Source organism: Capricornis sumatraensis, chromosome 8 (genome assembly GCF_032405125.1).
Source record: "Capricornis sumatraensis isolate serow.1 chromosome 8, serow.2, whole genome shotgun sequence".
Classification (NCBI taxonomy): Eukaryota; Metazoa; Chordata; class Mammalia; order Artiodactyla; family Bovidae; genus Capricornis; species Capricornis sumatraensis.
The window spans coordinates 85,046,531-85,072,644 of record NC_091076.1 but is presented as its reverse complement, the minus strand read 5'-3'; the positions used below and the strand labels follow the sequence as shown (position 1 = coordinate 85,072,644).

The window sequence follows — 26,114 nt, the reverse complement described above, 5'->3', positions numbered from 1 at the left end:
ATGATCCGGCTGCGCGGCTGGTGCTCGCGGACGCCCCGCGGCGCGGCGGGGCCGGCAGGGCGGCGCTGGGCGTCGGGTGGGCCTGCCGGCCGCGCCCTGCGAGTGCTGGTGGACATGGACGGCGTGCTGGCCGACTTCGAGGGCGGCTTCCTCAGGAAGTTCCGCGCGCGCTTCCCCGACCAGCCCTTCATCGCGCTGGAGGACCGGCGCGGCTTCTGGGTGTCGGAGCAGTACGGCCGTCTGCAGCCCGGGCTGAGCGTGAGCATCCCCGCCCCGGGCGCGCGTGGCCCTGGGGCTCGCCTCCCGTAGCACCGAGTCCTGGGGGGCCACGCTGTTGGCTGTCATCGAGGGCTTCTCAAAATTCAGGAGTACATAAACCGTAATATACCCAACTCTCCATCTTCAACTGACCTTAATTTTGGATGTACTTGGCCTCAAGTCACATTACTGTTTTCTCTTCCTCGTGGATTTGATGAGCATCTTTAGCATCCATTCTTTTCACCCTTTTACAGCAAAGCGTGGCTCCCAGTAGAATTAGGCCCAGAGAGATTGTGAGCCTTTCTGGACATCACAGCACACAGGGAGTCAGTGTCACGGTGGGTTTGGGTCTACTCCTTGGCTTAATCCACTGGCCCTGCCAGCCCCTCTGAGCCCCTGGGCTCTGACAGGCCGCCTCCCGCGGTGCTCTACTCTCTGAGTCCATAGTGTATGGAGAGGGGACACCAGGCTTGCTCCCAGACAGATGGCTTGGCTTGTACGTTTAAACTGCTTCGTGAAAGGAGCCAGATTTTGCCCTGGACCAACCTAGAGGCCCAGTGTTTTCTGCTGTCCCTCAGCTGGCCTTCTGAGGTGGCTGCCAGGGGAGCTGATAGGATTTGAGAGCCTGTTCTGTAACCCAGCTAGCCTGCATCCCCTCCTCTCTGAGGCAGGCTTGATTTTCTCCCTTGTGAAAGGGGCAGCCAGGATCCAACAGTCTGTCTGCGTCCCAAGGTCATCCGGTCCTGTCCTCTGTCCTCCCCCAACAAATGCCAGCTCTGTGACTCACGAACGGCATCTTGACAGAATTCTGGTTTGTGGAGGGGCCAGTGTTCCAAAGGAAATCAAGTGCCCCTTCTGTTCACAAACACCACGCCTGGGGTGCTGACTCCTCCCAGTCCTGATACCCAGTTAAAAACGCCCTAGTAACTTTGCAGGCTCTGACGTCCTCCTGTGCCCTGTGTGTGTTCATTCACAAAGGGCACTCAGCAGCGCAGTCTCAGTACCTCTTTCCTCTCAGGACTGCGTTACCATGCGGAAGGGAAGCCCACCCCCAGCTCTCAGGCGAGTGGCTCTGCCAGTCCCTTGTGCCCATGTGCAGACTCTGGCTCTGTGGGGATGATTTGCTGGTTTCCAAGGCCTGGGAGCAGAGCTCCAGGGGCACCAAGGAGGGCTATTGCAAGAGCTTGCTGTGCATTTCAGCCCCTGGGAACCTTGCAGGCAATGGGGCTTTGATAGAGGCACATGTGACCTTATCTCCAGCACCGCTCACAGCAGGACCTCCCTGGGTCTCCTGTGGCACAACTGTCCAGTGTCTGCCTGAGAAGCACCCAGTCAGGCACCCAGCTTACGCGTGGAGGCATCCATGGTTTACAAAACATGGGTCTGTCTGTATTTCCTTTGATCTTCACATACCGAGGGGTAAGCAGGGCAGAGGAAGGCATAGCTCATTGTAACTGACTTAGAATCTTACACTGTTGGACAGTTGAACTGATCTCAGAGAGAAGAAATGCCTTGACCAGGGTTTCAGGGCAGGTTGGGGATAGGAAGGGAAGCTGGGCGTTGGTCAGAGGTGAAGTGGTTAGCCCAGGTCACACCGCCAGGGCCAGCACTTCTGACTCCTTCTCCAGCCTGCTTTCCACCAGTCACAGAGAGTGGCTTTGAAAACAGCCTGTGAAGCCCAGCTGCTTCATTTGTATCCTGGGGATGGCAGTTCTTGCCCCTTGAGGGATGTGAGAGTCAGACATAGTGTATGTTAGCAGTAAGCACTGGTTTGCTTAAATCCTTTGAGTTAACCTCCAACCTGTGTGACCTCCGTGTGCTCATTGTGGGGGAAGCACTTGTTCTGGGACGGGGGGCTTCTGACCTGAGGGGGTCTGTTTCTTGCTTCTCAGAGGCTGGGGTTTCTCACTTTCCCCTTGGCCTGGCCCTGGAAGGACGTGGCATACTGCAGACTTGAATGTGGCCAGCAGCATAAAGTGGGCACTCCTCGCCAGGTGGTTGGAAGCTACCATTTTGCTGTGTGACATTAAGTCGGTCTTGTCCCTATTCTGAGCCTTGGTTTTCTCACATGTGAAATGAGGGTCTGCATTTGGGACTTTTAAACTTTAAAACAGCAGAATACTTAAAAAAAAAACAACTGTTTATTGGCATCCCAACACATAGCACAGATAAGGAGCTGCTTTGGTGGTGTTGAGCAGCCATGCCCACCTTCTGCCTATGCCCTTATTCCATGGGGCTCGGAAGGGCCTGAGCTCCTCCAGCTACTGAATGTGAGTGAGGGCTTCAGCATCGAGGCAGGACCTGGCCCACCCTTGCAGCCTCCAAGGTGCTCTGGCCCTTAGAATCAGGCAAGGGCATGGTTCCTGAAGCCCAGCCTTCCCGCCCTCTGACTCCCATGGGGCCTCCAGCAAAGCCAGCTTCTGAACCCTGTAGCTGACTCCTGCTGGACCCTTGTGGAAGCTGGGCCCCTACTGGAGAGGTGCTGGAGTACATGCCCACTCCACCAACCCGCCTTCAGGAAGACTACCCTCAGGTGTGGGGCTTAGGGTGCTGAGGACCCCGGGTGTCACCTGCTTTTTCCCCCCTCTTCTCAGGAGAAGGCCATAAGCATCTGGGAGTCTGAGAACTTCTTCTTTGACCTCGAACCTCTCCCTGGGGCTGTGGAAGCCGTGAAACAGATGGCCAACCTGGAGAGGTAAGTCTGTCCCGGCCCAGGGTCCACGCCCCGTCCTGCGTGCCCTCTGCCTGTCTTCCTCCTGCTTGCCCTGCACCCTGCATGGGCTGGTTTGGTAAATCCTCCAGGGCCTCTCTGCAGGCTAAGATGCTTCCATCTAGTAACTTGGGAGAATGTGGAATCTAGTTTGACGTGCTTTGCTGGGTGTCCTGGGTTCATTTATTCAACAAATCCCTGAGAACCCACTGTTAGACTCGTTCCCTGCAACCCTGGAGCTTATAGTCCAGCCGGAGAGCAGGCGGTGAACAGAACATCACTCAGGAAGACTGTGATAACACAGGGCCACATGTGTGAAGGGGTGCAGTGGGGACCTGGGAGAGATGGGGAGGAGGTGGCAGCAGGAGGAGGGGGAGACATCCGCCTGACCCTGTGAGCTGAAGCCCCCCTGCACCCGGAACCAGTGCCCACCGCAACCCAGTAACACAGTGCTCATCCTCTGAGAGCTTAAAAAACAGTCGTCTTACTGAGATGTAATTCATGCAGCCCATACCCAGGTGGTTTTCAGTGGAGTCACAGAGGTGTTCACCCATCACCAACATCAGCTTCACAGCCTATCCGCTCCCCATCCCCTGCAGAGAAACCCTGGACCATCCACAGTCGCTGCCCTCCCCCCACCACCCATGGCAACCTCAGTAGGCCTCCTGTCCCTGGATTTGCCTCTTCTGGACGTTTCATACACATTTCTTATGGTATCTGTCCTTCTGTGGCCACTTCTTTCACTCAGCATGTTTCCGGTTTATCTGTGTCCCAGAGTGAATCAGTATTTCATCTCCTTTCACTGCCAAGTGACTGTCAGTCTTGTGGTCCACTGTGTTCTGTCCATCTGCTCATTAACTGGTAGACCTTGGGGTGTTTCTTCTTTTTAAATACGGAGACTAACACTGCTGTGAACATTCACCTACAGGTCTTTGTGGTCGCTTGTTTTTGTTTCTCTTAGGTGTGTACCCAGGAGTGGAACTGCCGGGTCATGGGCTGAATCCAAACTGTTTTCAGCTGCACGTTTTACGTTCCCAGTAGTAACATCAGAGGGATCCAGCTCCTCCTCCCAGCCCTGGCTGTAGTCTTTTATTATTTTTTTTAATATTTATTTTATTTGTTATTTATTTGGCTGTACCAGGTCTTAGTTGCAGCATGTGGGGATCTAGTTCCCTGACCAGCGATCACACCTTAGGCCCTCTGCATTGGGAGGGTGGAGTCTTACCCGCTGGATCACCGGGGAAGTCTCTTTTTAAAAAAATATATTTATTTTATTTAGCTGTGGTCTTTTTTATTCCAGCCGTCCTGGTGGGTGTGATGTGGTGTCTCATTATGGTTTTAATCTGCATTTCTCTAAAGACAAATGCTATGCAGCTTCTTTTGGTGTGCATATCAGCTGTCTGTCCTTTTAGGATAAATGTTTATTCAGATCCTTGGCTAACTTTTTTTCCATTGGGTTATTTGTCGTTTTTGTTATTGTTAATTCTTAAGAGCTCTTTATTTATTCTGGGTAACAAGTCCCGTGTGAGATATATGACTTGCAAATACAGTTTCTTATTCTATGATTGTTGTTTTACTTTCTTGCTGGTGTCCTTTGGAACCCACAGTTTTTAGTTTGATGTAGTTAAATTTATCTGTTGTATTCTTTTGCTGTTTGTGTTTTTGGTGCCATCTCTAAGGATCCTTCGCCTAGCCCAGGGTCACAAAGATTTGCTCCTGTGTTTTCTTCTAAGAGTGGTATAGGTTTAGCTCTTTTGTTCAGTTTGTTTGATTCATTTTGAGTTAATTTTTTTCATGTGGTGTTAGGTTCTACTTCCTTCTTTCTCGTGTGGGAAATCCAGTTGTCCCAGAGCCGTTTGTTGAAAAGGCCCTTCTTTTCCTCCATGGAATAGTCTTGGCTTCCTTGTCGAAAGTCAATTGCCCATAAATGTTAAGATTTCTTTCTAGGCTTGTATAACTTTTATTGGTCACAGTTTTGCTTGAATTTAGTAGTCACAATGACAAATCAAATATTTGGTGTGCTTTGGCCTTGGTTGTGCCATGTAACCGGAGAAGGCAATGGCACCCCACTCCAGTATTCTTGCCTGGAAAATCCATGGACAGAGGAGCCTGGTAGGCTGCAGTCCTTGGGGTCGTGAAGAGTCAGACACGACTGAGCGACTTCCCTTTCACTTTTCACTTTCATGCATTGGAGAAGGAAATGGCAACCCACTCCGGTGTCCTTGCCTGGAGAATCCCAGGGACTGGGGAGCCTGGTGGGCTGCTGTCTATGGGGTCACACAGAGTCGGACATGACTGAAGCGACTTAGCAGCAGCAGTGCCATGTAACTGGCCTTCCCAGGTGGTGTTGGTGGTAAAGAACACACTTGCCAGTTCAGGAGGCATAAGAGGCGTGGATTCAACCCCTAGGTTGAGAAGATTCCCTGGAGGAGGGGACAGCATCCCACTCCAGTATTATTCCCTGGAGAATCCCAGACAGAGGAACCTGGCAGGCTACAGTCCATAGGGTCACACAGAGTCGGACACGACTGAAGTGACTCAGCACATATGCACATACCATGTAACTGCCTTTGAACTTCATCAGCTTTCAAGGTTCTAACGTGATAAATAGACATCAGGCCCTCTGAGCAGTATATTCTGTTCTAGTCTATGATTTGAACTTGATTTACAGTGGAGTGGTGTGATACAACTTCTTCCACCTATAGCAAAAGCCCAGAGAGGCAGAGAACGTGTAAAAAGCTTTTGCACCAAAGCCTTTTGTTTTTTTTCCAGCTGTTTTGGGTCTTGGTTGTATTGTGTGGGGATCTCTGGTCGCAGTACATGGACTCTCTAGTTGTGGGGTGCAGACTTGGTTGCTCTGCAGCATGTGGGATCTTCGTTCCCCAGTCAGGGATCAAACATGTGTCCCCTGCATTGCATGGCAGATTCTTAAGCACTGGACCCCCAGAGGAGTCCCATATAAAGCTTTTATTTTATTTTATCTTTTTCCATATAAAGCTTTTAAAAGCTCTGTTCTTGTCTGGACCACACTCACCAGCTGTAGTCTGGGGAGCTGGGATGCATGATGGTTAAGGCTCAGTGTGAACCAGAGTGAGCCCACTTCTCCAGAATCAGACCCATAGCACGTTTCTAAACTCTCTGTGACTCGGTCTCTTTACCTATAAAATGCACACAGTGTAAGCGTTAGCTGCCACTGTTATTACTTGGCAGGATTTAATAGGTGAGCAGCAAGAAGAGTGTCCTTTGGCCAAAGCAGCATGGGGAACGTCCATGAGAGGCTTCTTTTCGTGGTGAGGTGGGTTCCCAGAACTTGTTAGTTTGCAGACAAGTTTGAGGATTCTTTAGGGGGCGGCAGAGGAGGCATGTGGGTTCTGGAGCTTTTTCTCAGCTGCTTTATTTTGCAGACATTCCAGCCTGCGACATGCATTGGCCCTTTACTTCCACTCTGGATCTTAGCTGGGTAGACAATTCTGATGATCAGTCTGTCCCCAAAGTTTGCACGGAGAGAGGGGTCGAGTCATAAACCAAGTGTCTTGTGTCTAATGTTTTGTGTTGGAGGTTGCCCAGGAGGGGCTCGTTCAGGTACAGATGCTTCTCCAAGAAGGTGACATCTGACCCCCGACCTGCAGGGTCGAAGTGAATAGTGAAGTGCAGAGTGGGCAGGGGTACAGGCCCCAGGAGAGCAAGGGTCATGCTGATTTGGTAACAAAGGAGTCCAAGGTTTCAGCGAGTGTGGAGCAGGAAGGATATGGGGCACGTGGTTGAAGAGAGAAGGGTGTCATCTCACTTAGGTTTTAAAACCACAGGCTCGGGCGCTGAGTTTGCTATTTCTTCAAAGAAGAGCTCCAGATGGCAGCTAAGCATGTGAAGTTTGCCTCCGCGTTATTCTCCTTAGGGAAATGAGTCACAATCACAGTGGGAAGCCCACGGAACGACCATGACAAGAAAGACGAGTATAGACAAGGATGGAGGGAGCTTGAAGTCCTTGTCACTGATGGTGGGATCGAAACAGATGCAGCTGCTGCCTCAGCAGCCATGTCCCCTGGGCATGGAGCCTGCTGTAACCCAGCAGTCGCACCGAGAGAAATCGAGGTGCAGATCCACTAGGCCCTGAGCACTGGTGTCCCCAGCAGCTTGATGCCTGGGGGAAGCACCTGCGCCCTCCATCCTGGCAGCATGTGCATCACTGCGATGTCACCGGGTGAGAAAGAGGCCTGAAGTTCCAGTGCCCTTGAAAACACAACCCCAAAGGACAAGACCACGTTCTGTGGGGTTCCATTAACATGAAATGTCCGGAACAGGCAACTCCACGGAGACACAGCAGGAGAGATCCAGGGCCGCAGTCTGACTGAGGCCTCTCGGGACCACTTTGCAGAGAGAAGGAGCTGGGACACAGTGTCCCACGGGTGCGACCCCGAGAGGCAGGGGACCCGCTGGCACTGTTGGTGGGTGCTGGGTCTGGGGTTGTGGGAGGCGCTGGTACAGCACAAACCTCAGGGGTTCCTGAGGGCCCAGGAGGACCAGCCCTTGACCCAGACTCTGGCTTGCAGGTTTCTTGGCTCCGCATCGAGCAGGGCCCTGATGTCCCTGATAACTGGTTCTGTCCTGTAAAGCCTCCCTGGCTGGATGCTGCTCACCTTCCCCAGTAGTTCCTATCACGTCTGGGTGGTGGCTCCTCACCTCTGCGTGGCTGGCTGCCTGTGGGCTGCCGTGTGGTTTGCAGGCTCCGGGCTGGTGTCCCACGTGGTGGCCGGGGCCATGGCAGGGGGGTGGGGGCAGGTGTGGGCCCAGGCAGGGGGATTGTGGGCACACAGCCTCACCAGCCCGTTCTCTCCCCAGCACTGACGTCTTCATTTGCACGAGCCCCATCAAGATGTACAAGTACTGTCCCTTCGAGAAGGTGAGACACCTGCTGTGGAGCCTCTGCTCACCTTGCTTGCATCCTGGGGACAGGCTAGGGGTCTGGGCCGGGGCCTCCTCCCAAACGTTAAAAAAAAGGAAGGAAATTCTGTCAACTATAGATGTTTCTCTGACTTTTCTTGATTTTTTAAAATCTCTGATTAGCCATTACTTTAGCAATAAAAAAGTAAATACATTTGTCATTCAGGAAACAGTTACCAGGCCCCTGCTACAACACTGGGCATCTGGGGCTTAAAAATGCCTCTCTCTGCTCTTGGGAGCTGAGGACAGCGTGGCAGGAAAAGAGACAGGTGTCCCAGGCTCTGTGGGCCAGCAGGGAGGAAGCCCAGAAGCCCAGGCTGGCTCCCTGGGGAAGGGAGGAACTGGGAGGACCAGTTGTGAGTGGTGGGACAGCTGAGCAAAGGCCAAGAGACCTGGGGGAGGCGCAGAGGCAGAAGTGGGAGGGGGAGGAGGAGGCTGAAAGGCAGGGCCTTTACAGAACCAGTGGTTTGGGCTTCAAGCAACAGGCACCCCAAGGCCTCTGAAGGGTTTTTAAGCAAAGCCAGGCCTGGAGTGTCCGAGTCCTGGATGGTCCAGATGTCAGCTTGTTCTCACAGACCCAGCTTGGCAAGGAGACAGCCTTACGAAGCGGTTTTGTGAACCTAACAGCACCCAGTTATTCTGGGATGTTCGTGTTACTTTGTGACCGTGGAGGGGCTTTAAGAGAAGTGGGTCATTTGTGCGGGTTCCCCATCTGCTGGGAAAGGTCAGTCGGAGCAGGGTGTTGGGGGAGCCCCCAGACACGCCTGTATCCCTGGCTCTGGCACCACACACCCACTCCTGCTGTGGGTCCAGTTCTCATGTGGCCTCCAGACCAAAGCTCAGGTAGGCCTGGAAGGCAGGCCGGTCAGGGCTTCTGGAAGGGATGACGCACCTAAGGGTTGCATCCGGTTTCCTTGAGCTGGAGCCTTGCAGGGTGCACAAGGGACCTGAGCTGGGTTGGGGTGTTTATTCAGAGCAGCGGTACTGCCGCTTCGTAGTTGTGGACCGGGACGGCCCTGTGGTCCCCTGCACGTGGGCAGTCTCCCTGGCAGTGCGCTGGCCTCATGGCCCCTCCCCTTGGCAGTCTCCCTGGCAGTGTGCTGGCCTCATGGCCCCCTCCCCTTGGCAGTCTCCCTGGCAGTGCCCTGGCCTCATGGCCCCCTCCCCTTGGCCTGCTCTCGTTCCAGTATGCCTGGGTGGAGAAGCACTTTGGCCCTGACTTCCTGGAGCAGATGGTGCTGACCAGAGACAAGACTGTGGTCTCCGCCGACCTCCTCATAGACGACCGGGTGGACATCACAGGCAAGTGGCCTGAAGTGGGGGGGGGGGCATGGGGGCCCTAACCTGAGTGCCCGTCCCCCAGCCCCACAGTCACCAGATTTGTGTGAGGCGTCTTGTCCAGCCCTGAACCTTGAGCTGAGCCTCCTCCCTTGCAGGGAGACAAGCTTCTTCCCCACATGCACCCCCAGGGAGTCAGGGAGAGCGGTCCGACCCAGGGGTAATGCACTGGGGCAGCCTTGATTGAGTCACCATATACCTTGAAGCCTTGCCTTCCTGTCAAATGAGGGCCAGACTCTGGCTGCCAAACATTTCTTTTTAGCAACAGAATCCTTTCTTTTTTCCTGAAAACTAATTTTGGACTGAATCTAATATGTAAACCAGGAAAGCAAAACCTAATTTCTGTAGTTGAAGGTGGTTTGGGAGCTGTATTTTTTCCTTTTGCTTATGGGTGTCCCCCTCCCCTCAAAATAAACAAACCTTGAATTTGCTTAACAAGGCGAGGAGAAATGATTGGTTCACCAAACTGAAAAGCTAGGGTGGGAGGGCTTCAGTTCAGTTCAGTTCAATCCAGTAGCTCAGTAGTGTCCAACTCTTTGCAACCCCATGGCTTCTCTGTCCATCACCAACTCCCAGAGCTTGCTCAAACTCATGTCCATCAAGTCAGTGATGCCATCCAACCACTTCATCCTCTATCGTCCCTGTCTCCTCCTGCCCTCAGTCTTCCCAGCATCAGGGTCTTTTCCAATGAGTCAGTTCTTCACATCAGGTAACCAGTGTATTGGAGTTTCAGCTTCAGCATCAGTCCTTCCAATAAACACTTGGGACGGATTTCCTTTAGGATTGACTGGTTGGATCTCCTTGCAGTCCAAGCGACTCTCAAGAGTCTTCTCCAACACCGCAGTTCAAAAGCATCAATTCTTTGGTGCTCAGCTTTCTTTATGGTTCAACTCTCACGTCCATACATGACTCCTGGAAAAACCATAGCTTTGACTAGGCTGACCTTTGTTGGTAAAGTAATGTCTCTGCTTTTTAATATGTGTCTAGGTTTGTCATAGCTTTTCTTCAAGGAGCAAGCATCTTTTAATTTCATGGCCTTAGCCACCATCTGCAGTGATTTTGGAACCCAAGAAAATAGTCTGTCACTGTTTCCATTGTTTCCCCATCCATTTGCCATTAAGTGATGGGACCAGATGCCGTGATCTTTGTTTTCTGAATGTTGACTTTTAAGCCAGCTTTTTCACTCTCCTCTTTCACTTTTATCAAGAGACTCTTTGGTTCCTCTTCGATTTCTGCCATAATGGTGCTATCATCTGCATATCTGATGTTATTGATATTTCTCCCAGCAATCTTGATTCCAACTTATGCTTCATCCAGCCTGGTATTTCACATGAGGTACTCTGCATATAAGTTAAATAAGCAGGGTAACAATATATAGCCTTGACATACTCCTTTCTCAATTTGGAACCAGTCCGTTGTTCCATGTCCAGTTCTAACTGTTGGTTCTTGACTTGCATACAGATTTCTCAGGAGGCAGGTAAGACAATCTGGTATTCTCATCTCTTTAAGAATTTTCCACAGTTTGTTGTGATCCACACAGTCAAATGCTTTAGCATAGTCAATGAAGCGCAGAAGTAGATGTTTTTCTGGAATTTTCTTGCTTTTTCTGTGATCAAAGGAATGTTGACAATTTGATCTCTGGTTCCTTGCCTTTTCTAAACCAGCTTAAACATCTGGAAGTTCACAGTTCCACGTACTGTTGAAGCCTGGCTTGGAGAATTTTGAGCATTGTTTTGCTAACATGTGAGATGAATGCAGTTGTGTGGTAGTTTGAACGTTCTTTGGAATTGGAATGAAAATGGACCTTTTCCAGTCCTGTGACCATTGCTGAGTTTTCCAAATTTGCTGGCATATTGAGTGAAGCACTTTCACAGCATCATCTTTTAGGATTTGAAATGGCTTAGCTGGAATTTCATCACCTCCACTAGCTTTGTTTGTAGTGATACTTCCTAAGGCCCACTTGACTTCGCATTCCAGGATGTCTGGCTCTAGGTGAGTGATCACACCATTGTGGTTATCTGGGTCATTAAGATCTTTTTTATATAGTTCTTCTGTGTATTATTGCCACCTCTTCTTAGTATCTTCTGCTTCTGTCCTTTATTGTGCCCATCTTTGCATGAAATGTTCCCTTGGTATCTCACATTTTTTTGAAGAGATCTCTAGTCTTTCCCATTCTGTTGTTTTCCTCTATTCCTTGGCATTGATCACTTAGGAAGACTTTCTTATCTCTCCCTGCTATTCTTTGAAACTCTGCATTCAGTTGGGTATATCTTTCCTTTTCTCCTCTACCTTTTGCTTCTCTTCTTTTCTCAGCTATTTGTAAGGCCTCCTCCGACAACCATTTTGCCTTTTTACATTTCTTCTTCTTGGGAGGGCTTCAGGTGTGGCTGAATCTAGGAGCTCAGACAACATCCATCAGATTCGGTTTCTTTGTCTCCTGGTTCTGCCTGCATGCTCTGGCAGATGCTTCCCTGCTGGTGGTCGTCAGCAGTTCCGGGGTTAAATCCTATTCTCTCGGACACCTCAGTGGGAAAACTTGAAACATTCCTTCCTTGATTACTTTTGGAACTGGCTGGGGAAACATCCTCATCTCTACCCCCATCAGCATCCAGAAAGTGGAATCCACACGAGGGACTTGAAGCTTGAGGGACTTGCGGGACCCACGGTCAACAGCTGGTGACAAAGCTGGCCTGGGCATGGGGACAGGATGGCTGGGCATGGGGGCAGGTCAGGCAGACATCTTGAGGGTCAGCCTCCAATGAGCACCTGTGATGGGGTCCAGAGCTGCAAGGAGGTCCTCATCCAGTGGGCTGGTGTGACCCACCTGGGGCTCCTGCCATGGGCCTGAGGTACTACTCTCTCCCCCAGGAGCTGAGCCGAATCCCAGCTGGGAGCATGTCCTGTTCACAGCCTGTCACAACCGCCACACGCAGCTGCAGCCCCCCAGCCGCAGGCTGCACTCGTGGGCAGATGACTGGAGGGCAATTCTGGACAGCAAGCGGACCCACTGAGCTGGGCTGAGCCCCGGCCCTGTACGTGCCTGGCCGGGCCCTCCACGGACCTCAGTGCAGGGCGGGCCCAGGGGCCTGGACAGGACACCAGGCGCCCAGGCCGACCTCAGGCCTCTGGTCTGGGAGGAGCTGGGGCATTGTTCGGTGGGGCAGTCCTCCCCTCCCTCAGGGAAGCCCCCTCCCTGCCGGCAGCTACCTGGTCTGAGGACCATGCAGGAGCAGATGGTCGAGCGGCCCCTCTGAACCTCAGCCCCTGCCGCCTGCCTGACACCCAGTGGGGTCTCCCCCAGGGACCCGCCTGGATCCAGCAACACGGTGCGAGTTCCAGGTCATGCTGGCTCCATGCAGGGGACCTCACAGCCCGGCCTCTGACCAGCTGAAGGGCTCGGCCACCACTCCAACCTGGGGGTTTGCAGGCTGGGGTGTTCGCTGGAGGCGTGAACAATAAATGCTGTTCTTAGTCCCCACCCCAAGGTCCTCTGCATCTGGTCCCTGGGTGTCCAGCTGGGAGCTAAGAGGTGAGAGGTGGGTGGGAGGCACAGCTTGGCAGGTTTGCCTCACCATGGGCTGCATGGGGTCAGGGATGACAGGCCCTGACCTGGTGGAGGTCGCCATGCTGGCAGCTGTGATGTCCCCGAGTGGGAAGCAGCCCCCTGAGCAGCCACCCCTGCCTGTGCTTTCTCATCCACTTCTGCTGTCTTCCCCACAGCTGCCCTCCAGGAACCCCCTGCTTGCCCCTCGGGCTCCGGGCCTAAGTTGGCCAGGAGGAAGGATAGGAAAACAGCAGGTGGGTCCCGACCAGGAGGGTACTGGGGCTCCATCACGTGATCTCAAAATGCCTCAGCTCCATGGAGAGTGGAGACTGACCCCTTGAAAACATTGTAGATATTCTGGGCTCAAGATGTAGAGCCCCTGGGAAGAGCAGAAGCTCCAGGTTTGGGCAGAAAGACTCAGGGTGTTTCTCCACTTTCTGGGTGAGTTTCCCCAGTTGGGACCCACCCCAGTGTCATCACATCCTGCACACTGACGTGCCCTTTATGTGGCCTCACAATGCCTCCTGCTGCTTGCAACACTTTACGTGGGGTTGGGGGCACGTAGGAGGCATATCAGAGGTCAACAGAGGATGAGATGGTTGGATTGCCTCACTGACTCAATGGACATGAGTTTGGGCAAACTCTGGGAGATAGAGAGGGACAGGGAAGCCTGGCGTGCTACAGTCCATGAGGTCACGAGGAGGTGGACATGACTGAGTGACCGAACCACAACAGATAGTGAAAAATGAACATGAACCCGCATGGCTGAGTTTTAGTGTGTTTATACCTTTGGTCTTGCCCACAACCAGCCCAGGAGTCCAGGGCTCAGAGAGTTTCCAGGTGAGCCCAGACCACCCAGCAAGCAGGGCTCCGGCGAGCTCAGCCTCCCAGAGGCCGCAGAGGAGAGGCCGCGGGAGGGGCCGGGAAGTGGGAGCCGGGAGGGTAGGGCCTGGTTTGCCACCAACTTGCTGGGACCTGGGCCAAACCACATGTCCCTGAGCCTCTTCCAGGGTTGGTCAGCCTGCATGAGAAAGGGTTGCAAAAAACGGACATGTATTCCACAGTGTTGCTTCTCGGTGGAGGAAATGGACTTGCTTAGTGACACGAGGTTGGGGGAGGTGCGGTGACCAGAGCCCCAGTGGCTGGAGCCCTGGCATCCAGATCAGTGGGCTTGGAAGGCTCTGACAGGAACCCGGGCACTGGTCCTGACTTGGCCACCTGGTGGCAGCACGACCTATTGAAATGGATGCAGGTGTGTGAGGTGTGTGTGTGTGTGTGTGTGTGTCTGTGTGTGTGTGTGTGTCTGTGTGTGTGTGTGTGTGTGTGTGTGTGTCTGTGTGTGTGTGTGTGTCTGTGTGTCTGTGTGTGTGTGTGCCTGTGGTGATGGGGTGCCAGTGATTACTGGGGACACAGGCAACCTTGGGGAAGGACGAGAAGGAAGGACTCCTAAGCCCACTTCTGGGCTCCTGGAGCAGCAGCTCCCACCCATCCCCCTGGCCATTGTGGACAAGCTTGGACCCTGGGTGTCCACTGAGCTGAGGACAGTATCCAGCCTGCCTGGCCAGCAGGAATCCTGTCTTAGCCACAAGCCTCAGATACCCATCATGCTTACGACCTCCAAGTGGCTGAGATATCACTCTGCTTTTGCATCAGGCATGTGCGCAGGTCCCGGGCACCTTGGCCTGTGCCTGAGCCCCCCCAGATGCCCTGCACCCCCAGATGCCCCACACCCCCCAGACTCCCAGCACCCGCAGACTCCCCTCACCCCCCAGTGCCCTGTGCCCCCCAGTTCGTGGGGTGTATCACTCCTGTGTCTCGTGTCCGTTTTCCATTTAGAGGGTTTTCTGCACACAGCCACCCCCTGACCTTGTGGGGAATCAGGTCGCTGTCTCCCCAGCGCTGTGCCCGAGGGAATGAGGGGCCCCAGCAGCTACATTTGTAGGCTTTTGTCCAGAGCTGCCCTGTCCCAGGGGCTGAGCCTCAGAGGGGAGGGGGCAGGCCTGCAGGCTCACACAGCTGCTTGCCTCAAAAGACTGGGCCATGCTGGGATGAATGATAGAAATGCTGAAGGATAGAAGTTCGTAGAAATGGGAACCAATCACCTCCCCAGCCAACACCTTGGCCTTGTTGGCAATTTTGGTGAAATTAAGAAGAAAAAAATCATTGATTTGATTGTGCAGTGCTGGCTTGCACCCACAGGCTGGGGCCTAAAGAGGCTGGAAGTGATAAAGGTTCTTATCGTGAGAGACGTGGCGCCAAAGGGTCGCTGCTGGTGAGGCTGCCTCCCTACCCGACCCTCCTTCGCAAAGGATAGTTCCCAGGTGGTGTCCGCCGGTGCGGGACCTGCAGTTCACACATATGGACACCGGATGGCGCCAGAGAACCAGCGCTGGCAGTTCTCACCTCTCAGGCCGGTGAGAGCCAGGCACTCAGATCAGACCTGCCTGGACCCAACGTCCTGGTTCTGAAAACTGTGGGCAAGGCCTAGGCCATGCACAGAGGGGACCCCGGCTGCTGATGGCTGAGTGGGCGGTACCTGAAAGCAGAGGGCTTGGAGTGGTTTGGACCCCAGGGACAGACCAGAAGGTAGACTGAGGTCCAGGTGGGTCCAGCTGGGACACCTTAAGTGTCCCTCTCTGTTCTCCTGGAGGCCTCTGCGGTAACAGCCTCACCTCCTGGCTCCCCTCATTTACAGGCTCCATAGGAACCAGAGGTGCAAACAGGAGCCCTCAGATGTGTTTACAGGTGGACATATTCTTTACAGGGTGAGGCACCCAGGGGTCTGACCCAGGGACCAAGTGGGGGGCATGACTGCTCTGATTGGAGCTGAGGGTTCTTCCCTGCCCCCACGACCCAGGAGTCCTGGACCCTGGTGGCATCGGAGCCCCTGACCTCAGACTTAAACAAGCGCTGCCTGGCCTTGGCTCTGTCCTCAGACCTCCTCAGCACTGACTGCCTGAACTCAGGCCCTGGGGGGTGGGAGTATCTGCTAAGCGAGTGGAAAGAGTTGGGAGCAGGGGGAGGGCTGGGCACAAACCAAGTTGTCCATCCTAACCACGAGGTTGAGCTAGAGAATCATTTTAATTTTGTGAAATCTGAAGGTGAGAATGCAGAGCCCAAGCTCGGTCCAAATGCCAAAGGCTGTGTCCTTCCCACCACCCACAGCTGCTGCTTGGGCCGGGATGGGAGAAAGGAGCCCCAGGTGCGGATGACTCGCACTGAAGTCATGACTCCACCCCCTGCCGTGGTCCCAGGCCCCAGCCTTGCAGGACAACTTTCTCCTCCAGGAGGTGAACCTGAGCCTGGGGGGAACACCTTAAATGTGGGTAGCAGTGGGGCCTGAGGGAAGGAGGGAGCCTGGGGGGAATCTGGGGCTTGAGGGGCCCAGCTCCTCACAGGACACCTGTTTAGGGCACCTTAGTGGGAGCCACCAGGTGAGCTGAGCCCTCTTCCTCATCACCCCCAACCCCCACACACACCTGGGCCAATCAGAGAAGACAGGCATCTGTGTTTGGGAGGTTGAATGTGGGAGCCAGGCTGAAGGGATGGGCAGGGCCCCAGGGGGGTGGGGAAGCCCCCAGCCCAGCACATTGGGCATTGTTTAGGGGTGATTCTGCTCTTGCACATGTGGGAAGGCTGTGTGGCTGGGGTGAACCTCAGGTAACCAACAGTCATCAGACACCTGAACAAGGGAACGATACCAAAGGAACGGGGTTAGTATGATGAAAACAAGAACTTGGAGCAGGAATACTCAACAGCCTTGGGCAGAGAGCCTTAGCCTTACACTGTGCCCTCAAAAAGGCCAACTAGAGTGTTTGGAAAATTAAATCTGGTCATCAAAGAAACGTGATAAATGGGTTGAATGTGTTAGTGGACGCAGCTGAAGAGCAAGTAGATGCGTCGGGTGATTAAGCCGAGGACTCGCAGCATGAAAGGACGAGAGACGAAGGTGTAGATGCAGAAGACAGAGTTCATTTTTTGGTCCAAAAGGAGACAAAGATGCAGGAGGGAACTTCCCAAAGCCGAGAATGTCCCAGAACTCAGATTGAAAGAGGCCACAAGGGCCAGGCAGGATGAATCTACCACTGGACAGGGGTTGATGTTTTATCAGAGCCTAAATATTTCCAAACAGAAACCAGACAACTTGCAAGAGAATGTAACAAATACTAGAAACAAGAAAAAAAAGGTAGTAATTATCTCCACATCCTGAGGGAAAATAATTGCACACTCAGAGTTCTTTACCCAGCTGAATGTAAGACTAAAAACACTTCCTGATGACATGGGAGGTCTCAGATCATATGGCATCAAAAACAATTCCTTTTCGAGAATACTACTAATTGATGTTCTCTGGCAAGAAGAAAAACTAATCCAGAAATGGAATATAAGAAACAATGATGAGTCAAGAATGATAAAAATTTCTAAGAATGTGTTGGCTGCTTAAGGATTAGTAACAATTTAGTACTAAAATTATAGATGTTTTGAAAAAAGGAGGTAGTTTATGGGACAGGAAAGCATGCCAAAGCTGTTGTCGAGGTGCAGATTCAGCATGAGTACAGTACTGGTACCAGAAGGTTAAGTATGTGAGTGAAAGTGTTAAGGGAAATCTCCATAAAATAGAGTGTGTAACATAAACTATTTATTAGAAGGAAACACTGAAGTGGGAAAAACGAAATAAATCCAACAATACTAGGAATGCGTGAGAAACAAAGCACAGGAAATAGAAAACAGAAGTGACACCAGGAGTAAGATCAAATATTTCAGCAATTGCAATAAATGTGTATGTGTGTTGTGTACGCTCAGTTGCGTCTGACTCTTTGCGACCCCATGGACTGGAGCCTGCCAGGCTCCTCTGTCCATGGAATTTTCCGGGCAAGAATACTGGAGTGGGGTGCCATTTGCTTCTCCGGGGGATCTTCCCAACCCAGGGGTAAAACCCGCGTTTCATTATGTCTCCTGCACGCAGGTGGATTCTTTACCAATGGGTTAAATATGCCTATTCAGGAAAAAACTCCAGAGATAAGAAACAAAATCCTGTCTTCAAGAAACACATAGAAATGATAACGACTCAGAACAGTTTCATAGCAGAAGGGAAAATACATTCTTTTGAAAGTCCTAACCAAAGGAAATAGATGAGTGCACTTCAGAATCAGACAAAACAGAAACCAAAGGAAGAATACTTTAAAAGGGACGAAGTTGGACTCATTCATTCAAGGCTGCAAGAAGCAATCCGCCAGCAAAATAAAGGTTATGGAATGTCGTTCCCCTAACAGCATAGTTTCAACATGTTTAAAATAAAACCTCACAGAACTATAAAGAGAAACAGTCGGTTTCAGTTAGGGATAGGTTTTAGTACTTTTCCCTCCGAAACTGAAGGTCAGAGGCATGACTAGGAATATATGTACACAAGCAGTCCAAAGAGACATTGTATTGTTTACAAATGTATATGGATGGACTGGTCATAAAAACAAAACGTTGGCAAAGGAAGGATGAAGCTGTGGAGCCCTGTTATTATAAGGTCACATGACAAAAACCTCTGGCAAAAACCTCAGTATCAAGCCTCATAGCAACTGTTGCCATGAGCCTCTGGACCTAAACCGGCCAGTTCCCTGACCCCATATTAGGTAAAATACCCACTCTATTACCCACCCTATCAGTTCAGTTCATTCAGTCGTGTCCAGCTCTTTGCGACCCCAGGGACTGCAGCACGCCAGGCTTCCCTGTCCATCACTAACTCCCGGAGCTTGTTCAAACTCATGTCCATTGAGTCAGTGATGTCATCCAACCGTCTCATCCTCCGCCTTCCCCTTCTCTTCCTGCCTTCAGTCTTTCCCAGCTTCAGGGACTTTTCCAATGAGTCAGTTCTTCGCATCAGGTGGACAAAGTATTGGAGCTTCAGCTTCAACTTCAGTCCTTCCAATGAATATTCAGGACTGATTTCCTTTAGGATTGCCTGGCTGGATCTCCTTGCAGTCCAAGGGACCCACTCTATAGCCTCCTAATAATCACCTAATGCCACCCTTCCAGCAGGAATTTACTCTGTCTTGAGGCTATAAAAATTGGCTGCTAGCCTGCAGAAGGGTTTGGCTCTTCCTTAAGCCACCCGGCTGTTCTAACAGCACCTCCCACCTGGTCTTCCAGGTGGCTCAGTGATAAAGAATCTGCCTGCTGATAGTAGACACAGGTTCGATCCCTGGGTCAGGAAGATCCCCTGGAGAAGGGAATGGCAATCCATTCCAGTATTCTTGCCTTGAGAATGCCTGATGGGCTATAGTGCATGGGGTTGCAGTGAGTCGGACACAACTGAGCATACACACATACACACACACACACCCCCACGCTCTTATTCTGGAAATTCTTTTCTAGCCCAAGTGTGGACCACAGCAGGAGCTAGTTATTCTGGACACAATAAACCATCTCCTTAGTAAAGGGAGAGAAACCTGTGGCTGAGCTCAGCAGACCGGTCAGATCGCATCCTCTCATGCAGAAACCATAGCCAGGGCAGTGGGACCAGTAAGAGGGGACAGAGGGAGGAGGGAGGCGGCATCAGGGTCGGGAGGGAGCAGGGCTTGCCTGTGAGTCCAGACTTGCCAACCTCTGCCAAGCAGCCCCCCGACCTTTCCGTGAGCCACTCCTGACACCCACTTTGCGGATGGGAAGCCCGAGCTGCACACAGGCCTAGGGGATCACAGCAGGGCCAGAGTCAGGATCTGGACCCATCAGCGGCCCACACAGCCAGGAATTGCGAACCCCCAGGAGGAGCATAAACCACCGTGAGAGCTGCTCTGACGCTGCTCCGGTCCCTCTGGGGAGAGAGCTGGCCGTCTCAGCTGACCCTCTAAGAAGTTTGTGAGCTAGAAAACTTTAAGAACCCCTGACTCATACGTTGGGATGCCTCCCAGAACTGGAAATGAGGGACTCCAAGAGCCAGGCATAGGGGTGGATGGGGATGGGCAAAGACTTCCCTGGGGCCAAGAAGCCCTGGATTGACTGCCCGGGCCCTTCTGGCACACCCACAGGTCAGGACAGGACATTCAGAGCGAAAAGACGGACTCTCCGGAACCCTGTCTCTAGTCTAACACTGTCGTTTCACAAATAAGTCCTGAGTCACCTGTGGTCCTTCCGCTGGTAGGCGGCTGCCCTCACCTCGGGGGTCCAGCCTCTCCTATGTGACACCGGGTGGAAGATGGAGCTTGGTCCCCGCAAGGAGCCTCCAAGGCAACAGAGCGACCAGAAGCCGTCAGCCAGGGGCCAGATGATGTGGCTTGGGTTGTATTTCGTTTTTTAGTTTGTGTATGGGTTAATTGCTGAGTTGCGTCTGACTCTGCGACGCTATGGCCTGTAGCCCACCAGGCTCCTCTCTCCATGGAAGAATACTGGAATGGATTGCCAGGCCCTCCTCCAGGGGATCTACCCCAGCTAGGGATGGAACCTGGGACTCATTATGGCTCCTACATTGGAGTGGGTTCTTTACCACTAGTGCCACCAGGGAAGCCTGGAGACCCAGGGCAGGAGGGCTGAAAAAAGAAGGCCTGAGTGGCTGCGAGTGTAGACAGGGTCGGGAGCGGGTGGGGCAGGAGAAAGGAGAGCACAGACGGCCTCCACCTGCCCCAACCTCAGCTTGTTGCTGTCCTCGGACCGCTAGCCCAAGGTCCTGCTATGACAGTGACCCCCGCACCTGGCTCCCCTGGGTGACTGTACACGTCTCCTGGGTAACTGGCCACCTTTCTCAGCCTCATCAGTGCCCGGTGCCGGTCCGGGTTAATGCCTGGGGAAATCTGCCAGGAGGATAAATAGGTGTTCAGGTCAAGCAACCAAGCTGTCAAGGATTAGGTAAGGCTGAAGGATCTGTGTTCCTGCTTTAACCCTGAACTCCTGGGGGGTGGGGTGGGTAGAGCAGCCCCCCTAGGGGATGCCTTCCAGATGGCAAGGGGTGTACTTTCAGGAGCCAAACACCGACAATAAGAAAATAGGTCTTCCAGGCTCTCCTGAGAGGTGAAGCAACTTCTTGAAAACTTGGAGGGCTTCCTGGAGGAGGCAAGCTTACTCAGCTTGGAACCCAGAAACCAAGTGTATTTCCTTTCCATCAGGGGCTCCCCTGCCCTGGCTCCCAGGCCACAGGAAGTGGAAACGGGCAGCCAGCCCAGCTTGGGGACACTGCTTAATTCATCAGGTTTCACTGCTTTCCTGAGCACTGTGCCCTCCAGCTGAATATTCAGGCTGACTCCCGGCTTAGCCTCGTCTGCGTCTGTGCAGCTCTATTTTTACAGCCTTGGGGATGGCTGACGAAAACATTTTTAAAGACACACACAAAAATTAAAAATGTAAAAGCCGGGTGCCAGCTGTTTTGTTCAGAAAGCAGGATAACACCTGCATTCTGTCTCACTGAACAGCACCCTATGCTTTGCCCCCAGCCCCATCCAAGGGCCCAGCCCACTTCACCCCTCGTCCCCTTGTGTCCCCGCCAAGCCCCTTCCCATCTGTGCCTTGGTTTCTGCCTTATGAAAAAGAGATGTTTGGGTGAGTGGATTCCCACTCCTCTTGGGTGATTCAAGAACTATTTTCTGCAGGGGTGGAGGGAGGCAGGGTCGAGACCCGGGTTCCAGACCTGCAACCACTGATCCTGCTCCCTTGCCGTGGCCCAGACAGCCCATGCCTTCCTCCGCGGGACCAACACCAGACACTCTGGCTGACTGGCACTTCTGAGCATCCATCCCAGGTCAGGGGACTTTCCCACGGGGAAGACGGAAGTGTGCTTCCCTGAGGCTCTGGCGGCCAGGCTCCTGCGCCTGGTCTGAGTTTGGCCAAACACACAACCCACAGGACGTGCTGCGGGAGCAGTGGGCACAGCCACCAGGGTCCAGAGGGACCAGTGCTTATGTCCACTGTGAGTCTTCATGTCTTTTTTGTTTTGTTTCATTTCCAAAATGCGGTTAACAGTGTTCGTCCCTCTAGATTCAGCATCCACCCCGTCCACTGCTGTAGTCCTGGACTTGGACCCTTCCTGGAACTCTGGCTTCCGTGGGAGGATCCGTCAGAGAGCAAGCGTGGGAGGAAGCAGCTGGGGGTCTCTTCCCGGCCCCCTCCTCTCCCGAGGGGCGGCCCTCCCTGGGGGCTCTGAGAGGCAGTGTAATAGCGACTGTCCTTGGAGCCCAGGAGAGCACTATGCATCCTGGCTGCAGAGGATGAAACCAGAGCCCTGCCGACGATGCCCTTGGTGCGCCCTTGGCCTGCCTTGCTCTCACTCCTGTTGTTTTCCTCTGGCATCACACTGTCATCTTGTTTCTCAAGTGAGGATCTTCTTGTCTGCTTCTGCCAACAGAGTGGGTCTGCAATGCACAGGCTGTTCTCAGCTGTCTCCCCAGCACACAGTCAGCGAGAGCACTTGATGAGTTCATGGTCCCTAATGGGCCCCAGCACTGCCAGGCGCCAGGAGGAGAGGCAGAGTGCCTACAGGCCTCCTTGTGCAGTCATTCAGGTTGCACACTGCAAGACTTGCCCAGCCGGTGGAACAGGGGGAGCTGAGATCAGCCTGAATGTTCCTACCAAGCTGCACTTGGGAGAAAGAGGTGTCTTTTCTGAAGCACCCACAGGGGCTGCATGAATGAGTGCGTCTCTACCCCAAAGCCTGGTTTTTATTTATTTACACAGAAGACTCCATCCTCCCGCCTGTGTTCCGCCTCCCAGCCCCGGGCACCTCCCTTTTCATTATGTCCTCTTTGCCTTCCAGGAAGCCAGCAGCTCCCCCACGGAGTGTTGTGGCCTGAGAGAGGCCTGCAGGGATCAGCGGGGATCTGAGCTCAGAGACGCTGACCTTCCAGAAAAAGGTGGGGTCGGGCCACTGGGAGCAAGTGGTCAGGCCTGGAGAAACCAGTCATGGACGGCTGCAAGAATAATGACCCTGGCCACAAAGTGGACTCAGAGTGGCCTGAGAGGCAATTAGCACAGACCCCTCCCCCACAGCCCATTAAACTTAGGGCAGCTTAAACTGAACCCCATCCTAAAGAGCTCTATTTAGAGTCTACTTAATATAAATTGTTCTATAAAGAGGAAAAACTCCCAACAATCCAGGCAAGAGAGCAGCTCCAGGTTGGAGCTGTTAACGAATGGGCTGGAGAGGCAGCCTGAGGGTCATTGAGCTGCTGGGCAGGTGGAGCCCAGAGGTGTCAGGCCCAGCTCAGCCCACTCCAGCTCGCTCTGTCCCAGGGCCCCCGCCGCTCCCAGTCTCTTTAATGTCTGGAACCCAGAGGGGCTACATGTGGGGGGAACTGCCTCTCTGCCTCTGCCCAGGGCCATCAGACCTGGGCAGGACTGGACCCTTCAGTGTGAGGCCCTGGTTGTGTCCCAGCACTAGGGGCATTGCACTCGGCTCTCCCCCTTCCCGAGGAGGAGAAAGTCCTGCAGACGGGGCTCCCTCTGGGCAGCACCCGAGTGTCTCCCTTCTGGCTGCGTGCAGAAAGCCCAGCTGGGACTCCAGGCAGCTGGTGGGGAGTAGGGCCCCGTGTGGGAAACGGTGAAGGTCCCGCCTCCCTGTGTAGCTGGGCTGAGACCACTGGTGCCCAAGGCCTCGGGTGCTCAGCCTCCCCTTCCTGGGGCAGGTGGGGCCCGTCTCAGACCCCAGAGCAGCGGTTGTCAGGGGGGGCCCCTGGAGCAGCAGCCACAGCGTCACCTGGGCAGGTGTCAGGAATGCTCAGGCTTCCCTGATGGCTCAGCTGGTAAAGAGTCCACCTGCAGTGTGGGAGAGACCTGGGTTCGATCCCTGGGTTGGGAAGAGCCCCTGGAGAAGGGAAAGGCTACCCACTCCAGTATTCTGGCCTGGAGAATTCCATGGGCTGCATAGTCTATGGGGTCGCAAAGAGTCAGACACGACGGAGTGACTGTCACTTTTCTTTTCAAGCTTAGCCGCAGACCCTGGAACCAGAAACTCTGGCGGTGGACCTAGCCCTCCAGGGCTCTCACATTTGAGGTTCCTGCCCTAGTGGCAGTAGAATTATTGCTGCTGTCCATGCTTTTCAAACTTGAACCTGACCGGGACTTACCTGTAGAGTCACTGAAAAGTAGCTGCTGATGCAGCCCAGGAAGGCCCAAGACTTTGCATTTCTAGCGAGGCCCGATGCCCCTGGCCACTGACCTGCACTGAGCTGTGAGGGTGCAGGCACGTTAATCAGGTGCTTGCTGTTCGGCAGGCTCTGTGCCAAGACCGTGACCAGATCGCCTCACTTCACCTCCTGGAAATGCTGAGAGACATATATTATTATTAGCATTTCCGCTTTGTGACAGCTTTATAAATAAATAGTTCACAAACCATACAATTCACCCATTTAAAGTGTGCAGATCAACAGCTTTTGGTCCATTCATAGAGTTGCACAGTCATCAGCACAATCAATTTTAGAACATGTCCACCACCCTCAAAGGGAACCAGCTCCTCTTCACCACCCCTCTTCTGGCCCCTGTCTGGAAGCACACTTACCTGTTCTGGACACTCCATGTAGATGGGATTGCACACGTGTGGCCTGAGGTGACTGGGTTCTTCGTGAGCATAGTCCAGTCTCATCCACTTTGCAGCATGGTGTGCGCTTCACTCCTTCTGTGGCTGAGTAACGTCCCATTGTCGCATGGACCATGTTTTGTTTATCCATCACCTGCTGATGGACACATGTGTGGCTTCCATCTCTTGGATATTCTGACTAGCACTGCACTGAACATCCATGAACAAGTGCTTCCATTTTACAGATGAGGACACTGAGGCTGAGGGCCAGGCAACCTGGGTGAGGTCACTGCCCCATCCAGAGTGCCCTTCGCTTCCTGGCCACCCGTCCCAGAGGCCAGCAGAGCTTGTTTCTGGAGGAGGAGCAGGGCCTTGAGGTCCTGGGTCTTAATCTTGACTCAGCTCCTCCCTGGGGAACCTTGGGCTCTCACTTAAGTCTGAGCCTTGGGAGACAGAAGATAAGTCTGTTAAGAGCTGTGTATCTGGGAAGGAAGCAGGGACAGTGTTCTCGGTGTGGATGGTAGATGAGGTCTCAGCAAGTGTCCGCCAGACAGAGTGCCCAGATCAGGGGTCAGAGGGGCCAAGGGCACTGGCTGGGGCCCTTGTTGTCAGAGGGTGTGGTGTGGGGAGTGGGGAGGGCAGGACGCTTCGGGCAGTGCACAACCCATGCAGCTGTCCATGGCGGCCCTGGGGATGGGCGGCTCTTGGGGACACAGACTAAGATCAGCTCTGGTGTAACTGTGGGGCTGCGGGGATTGTGGAAAGGCCCAGAGACTGGCAGTGGCTCCTCGCCGTGGTCACGGGTGCCCGGCAAAACCACAGTCAACATCCCTGCCTCTGAGGGTGGGGCCCACATGCTCAGCCCGTGGGGCCACCGAGACTGGGGAGCCTCTGGTCTGTGCCCTGGGCTGGGACCGGACACGGTGGAGGAGACTAAAGTCAGGAGCAAGCCCCGTCCTTGATGCACCAACACGGAACATGTGGGCTTTTTTTTTAATTGGAGGATAATTGCTTTACAATGTTGTGTTGCTTTCTGCTGTACTACAGCGTGAATCAGCCGTGAGTATACATGTGTCCCCTCCCTCTTGAACCTCCTTCCCACCTCCCACCCATCCCACCCCTCTAGGTTGTCACAGAGCACCGAGTTGAGCTCCCTGACACACTGGCTTGAGAGCCACTGACGACCGGGTCTAGCTGGTCTGCCCACCTTTGACGATGTATCTGAAGCAGCTGGGGAAGTGGCCCGAGTGGCCAGAATAGGAACAGACCATTAAACCGAGGTTCTAAAAATATGCCTGGAAAAATGGACTTCCTGTGTCCACACACAGCATCAGGTGTACAGGGCAGCCTGGGGGTTGTCTGCAGCCCCCCACCTGCTCCGCCTGCCGCTGAGTGGCTGGTAAGAGCCTTCGTCAGCACACCCACCACCGCCTCCTCCCACTCTCTGTGCCCGGAGGGCAATGTGCCTGCTGCTGCCTCTCAGTTACCATCGCACACTCCAGTGCAGGGGAGGTGGGCGGGCAGAGGAGGAGGTCAGCCAGCACGCTGACTGTGGGGAGAAGCCACCTGCTCCGTGGGCAGGGAAGTTAAAGGACCCCCAGAGCCAGGAGGGGTGAGGGCAGGTGCCACCCCCACTCACCCCCGCAGTCCAGGCTCTGCCCCTGCCCTGCCCCCTGCCTGCTCAGACGACCACCCTCCACCACCATGCTCTGGCTGCCTGGGGGTCAGACAAGCAGGAGGAAGGAGCATGAGGACCCCGTGTCAGACCAGGGTCTGACAGCTCTTTCCGGGCTCCAGGGTCTGCCCCCCTCCTTGCCCTGCAACCTTGGGGTGGTGAC

At 53.5% G+C, this 26,114-nt stretch overlaps 1 protein-coding gene across 1 annotated transcript; it reads left to right on the top strand.

The window, feature by feature from the left end:
- Positions 1-12,616, top strand: NT5M (5',3'-nucleotidase, mitochondrial). Its single transcript, XM_068978583.1, has 5 exons — positions 1-258; positions 2,853-2,953; positions 7,808-7,868; positions 9,097-9,211; positions 12,116-12,616. Exons 1-5 carry the CDS (start codon positions 1-3, stop codon positions 12,256-12,258), a joined length of 678 nt encoding a protein of 225 aa, XP_068834684.1. The 3' UTR covers positions 12,259-12,616.
- Positions 12,617-26,114: the final 13,498 nt, after the last annotated feature.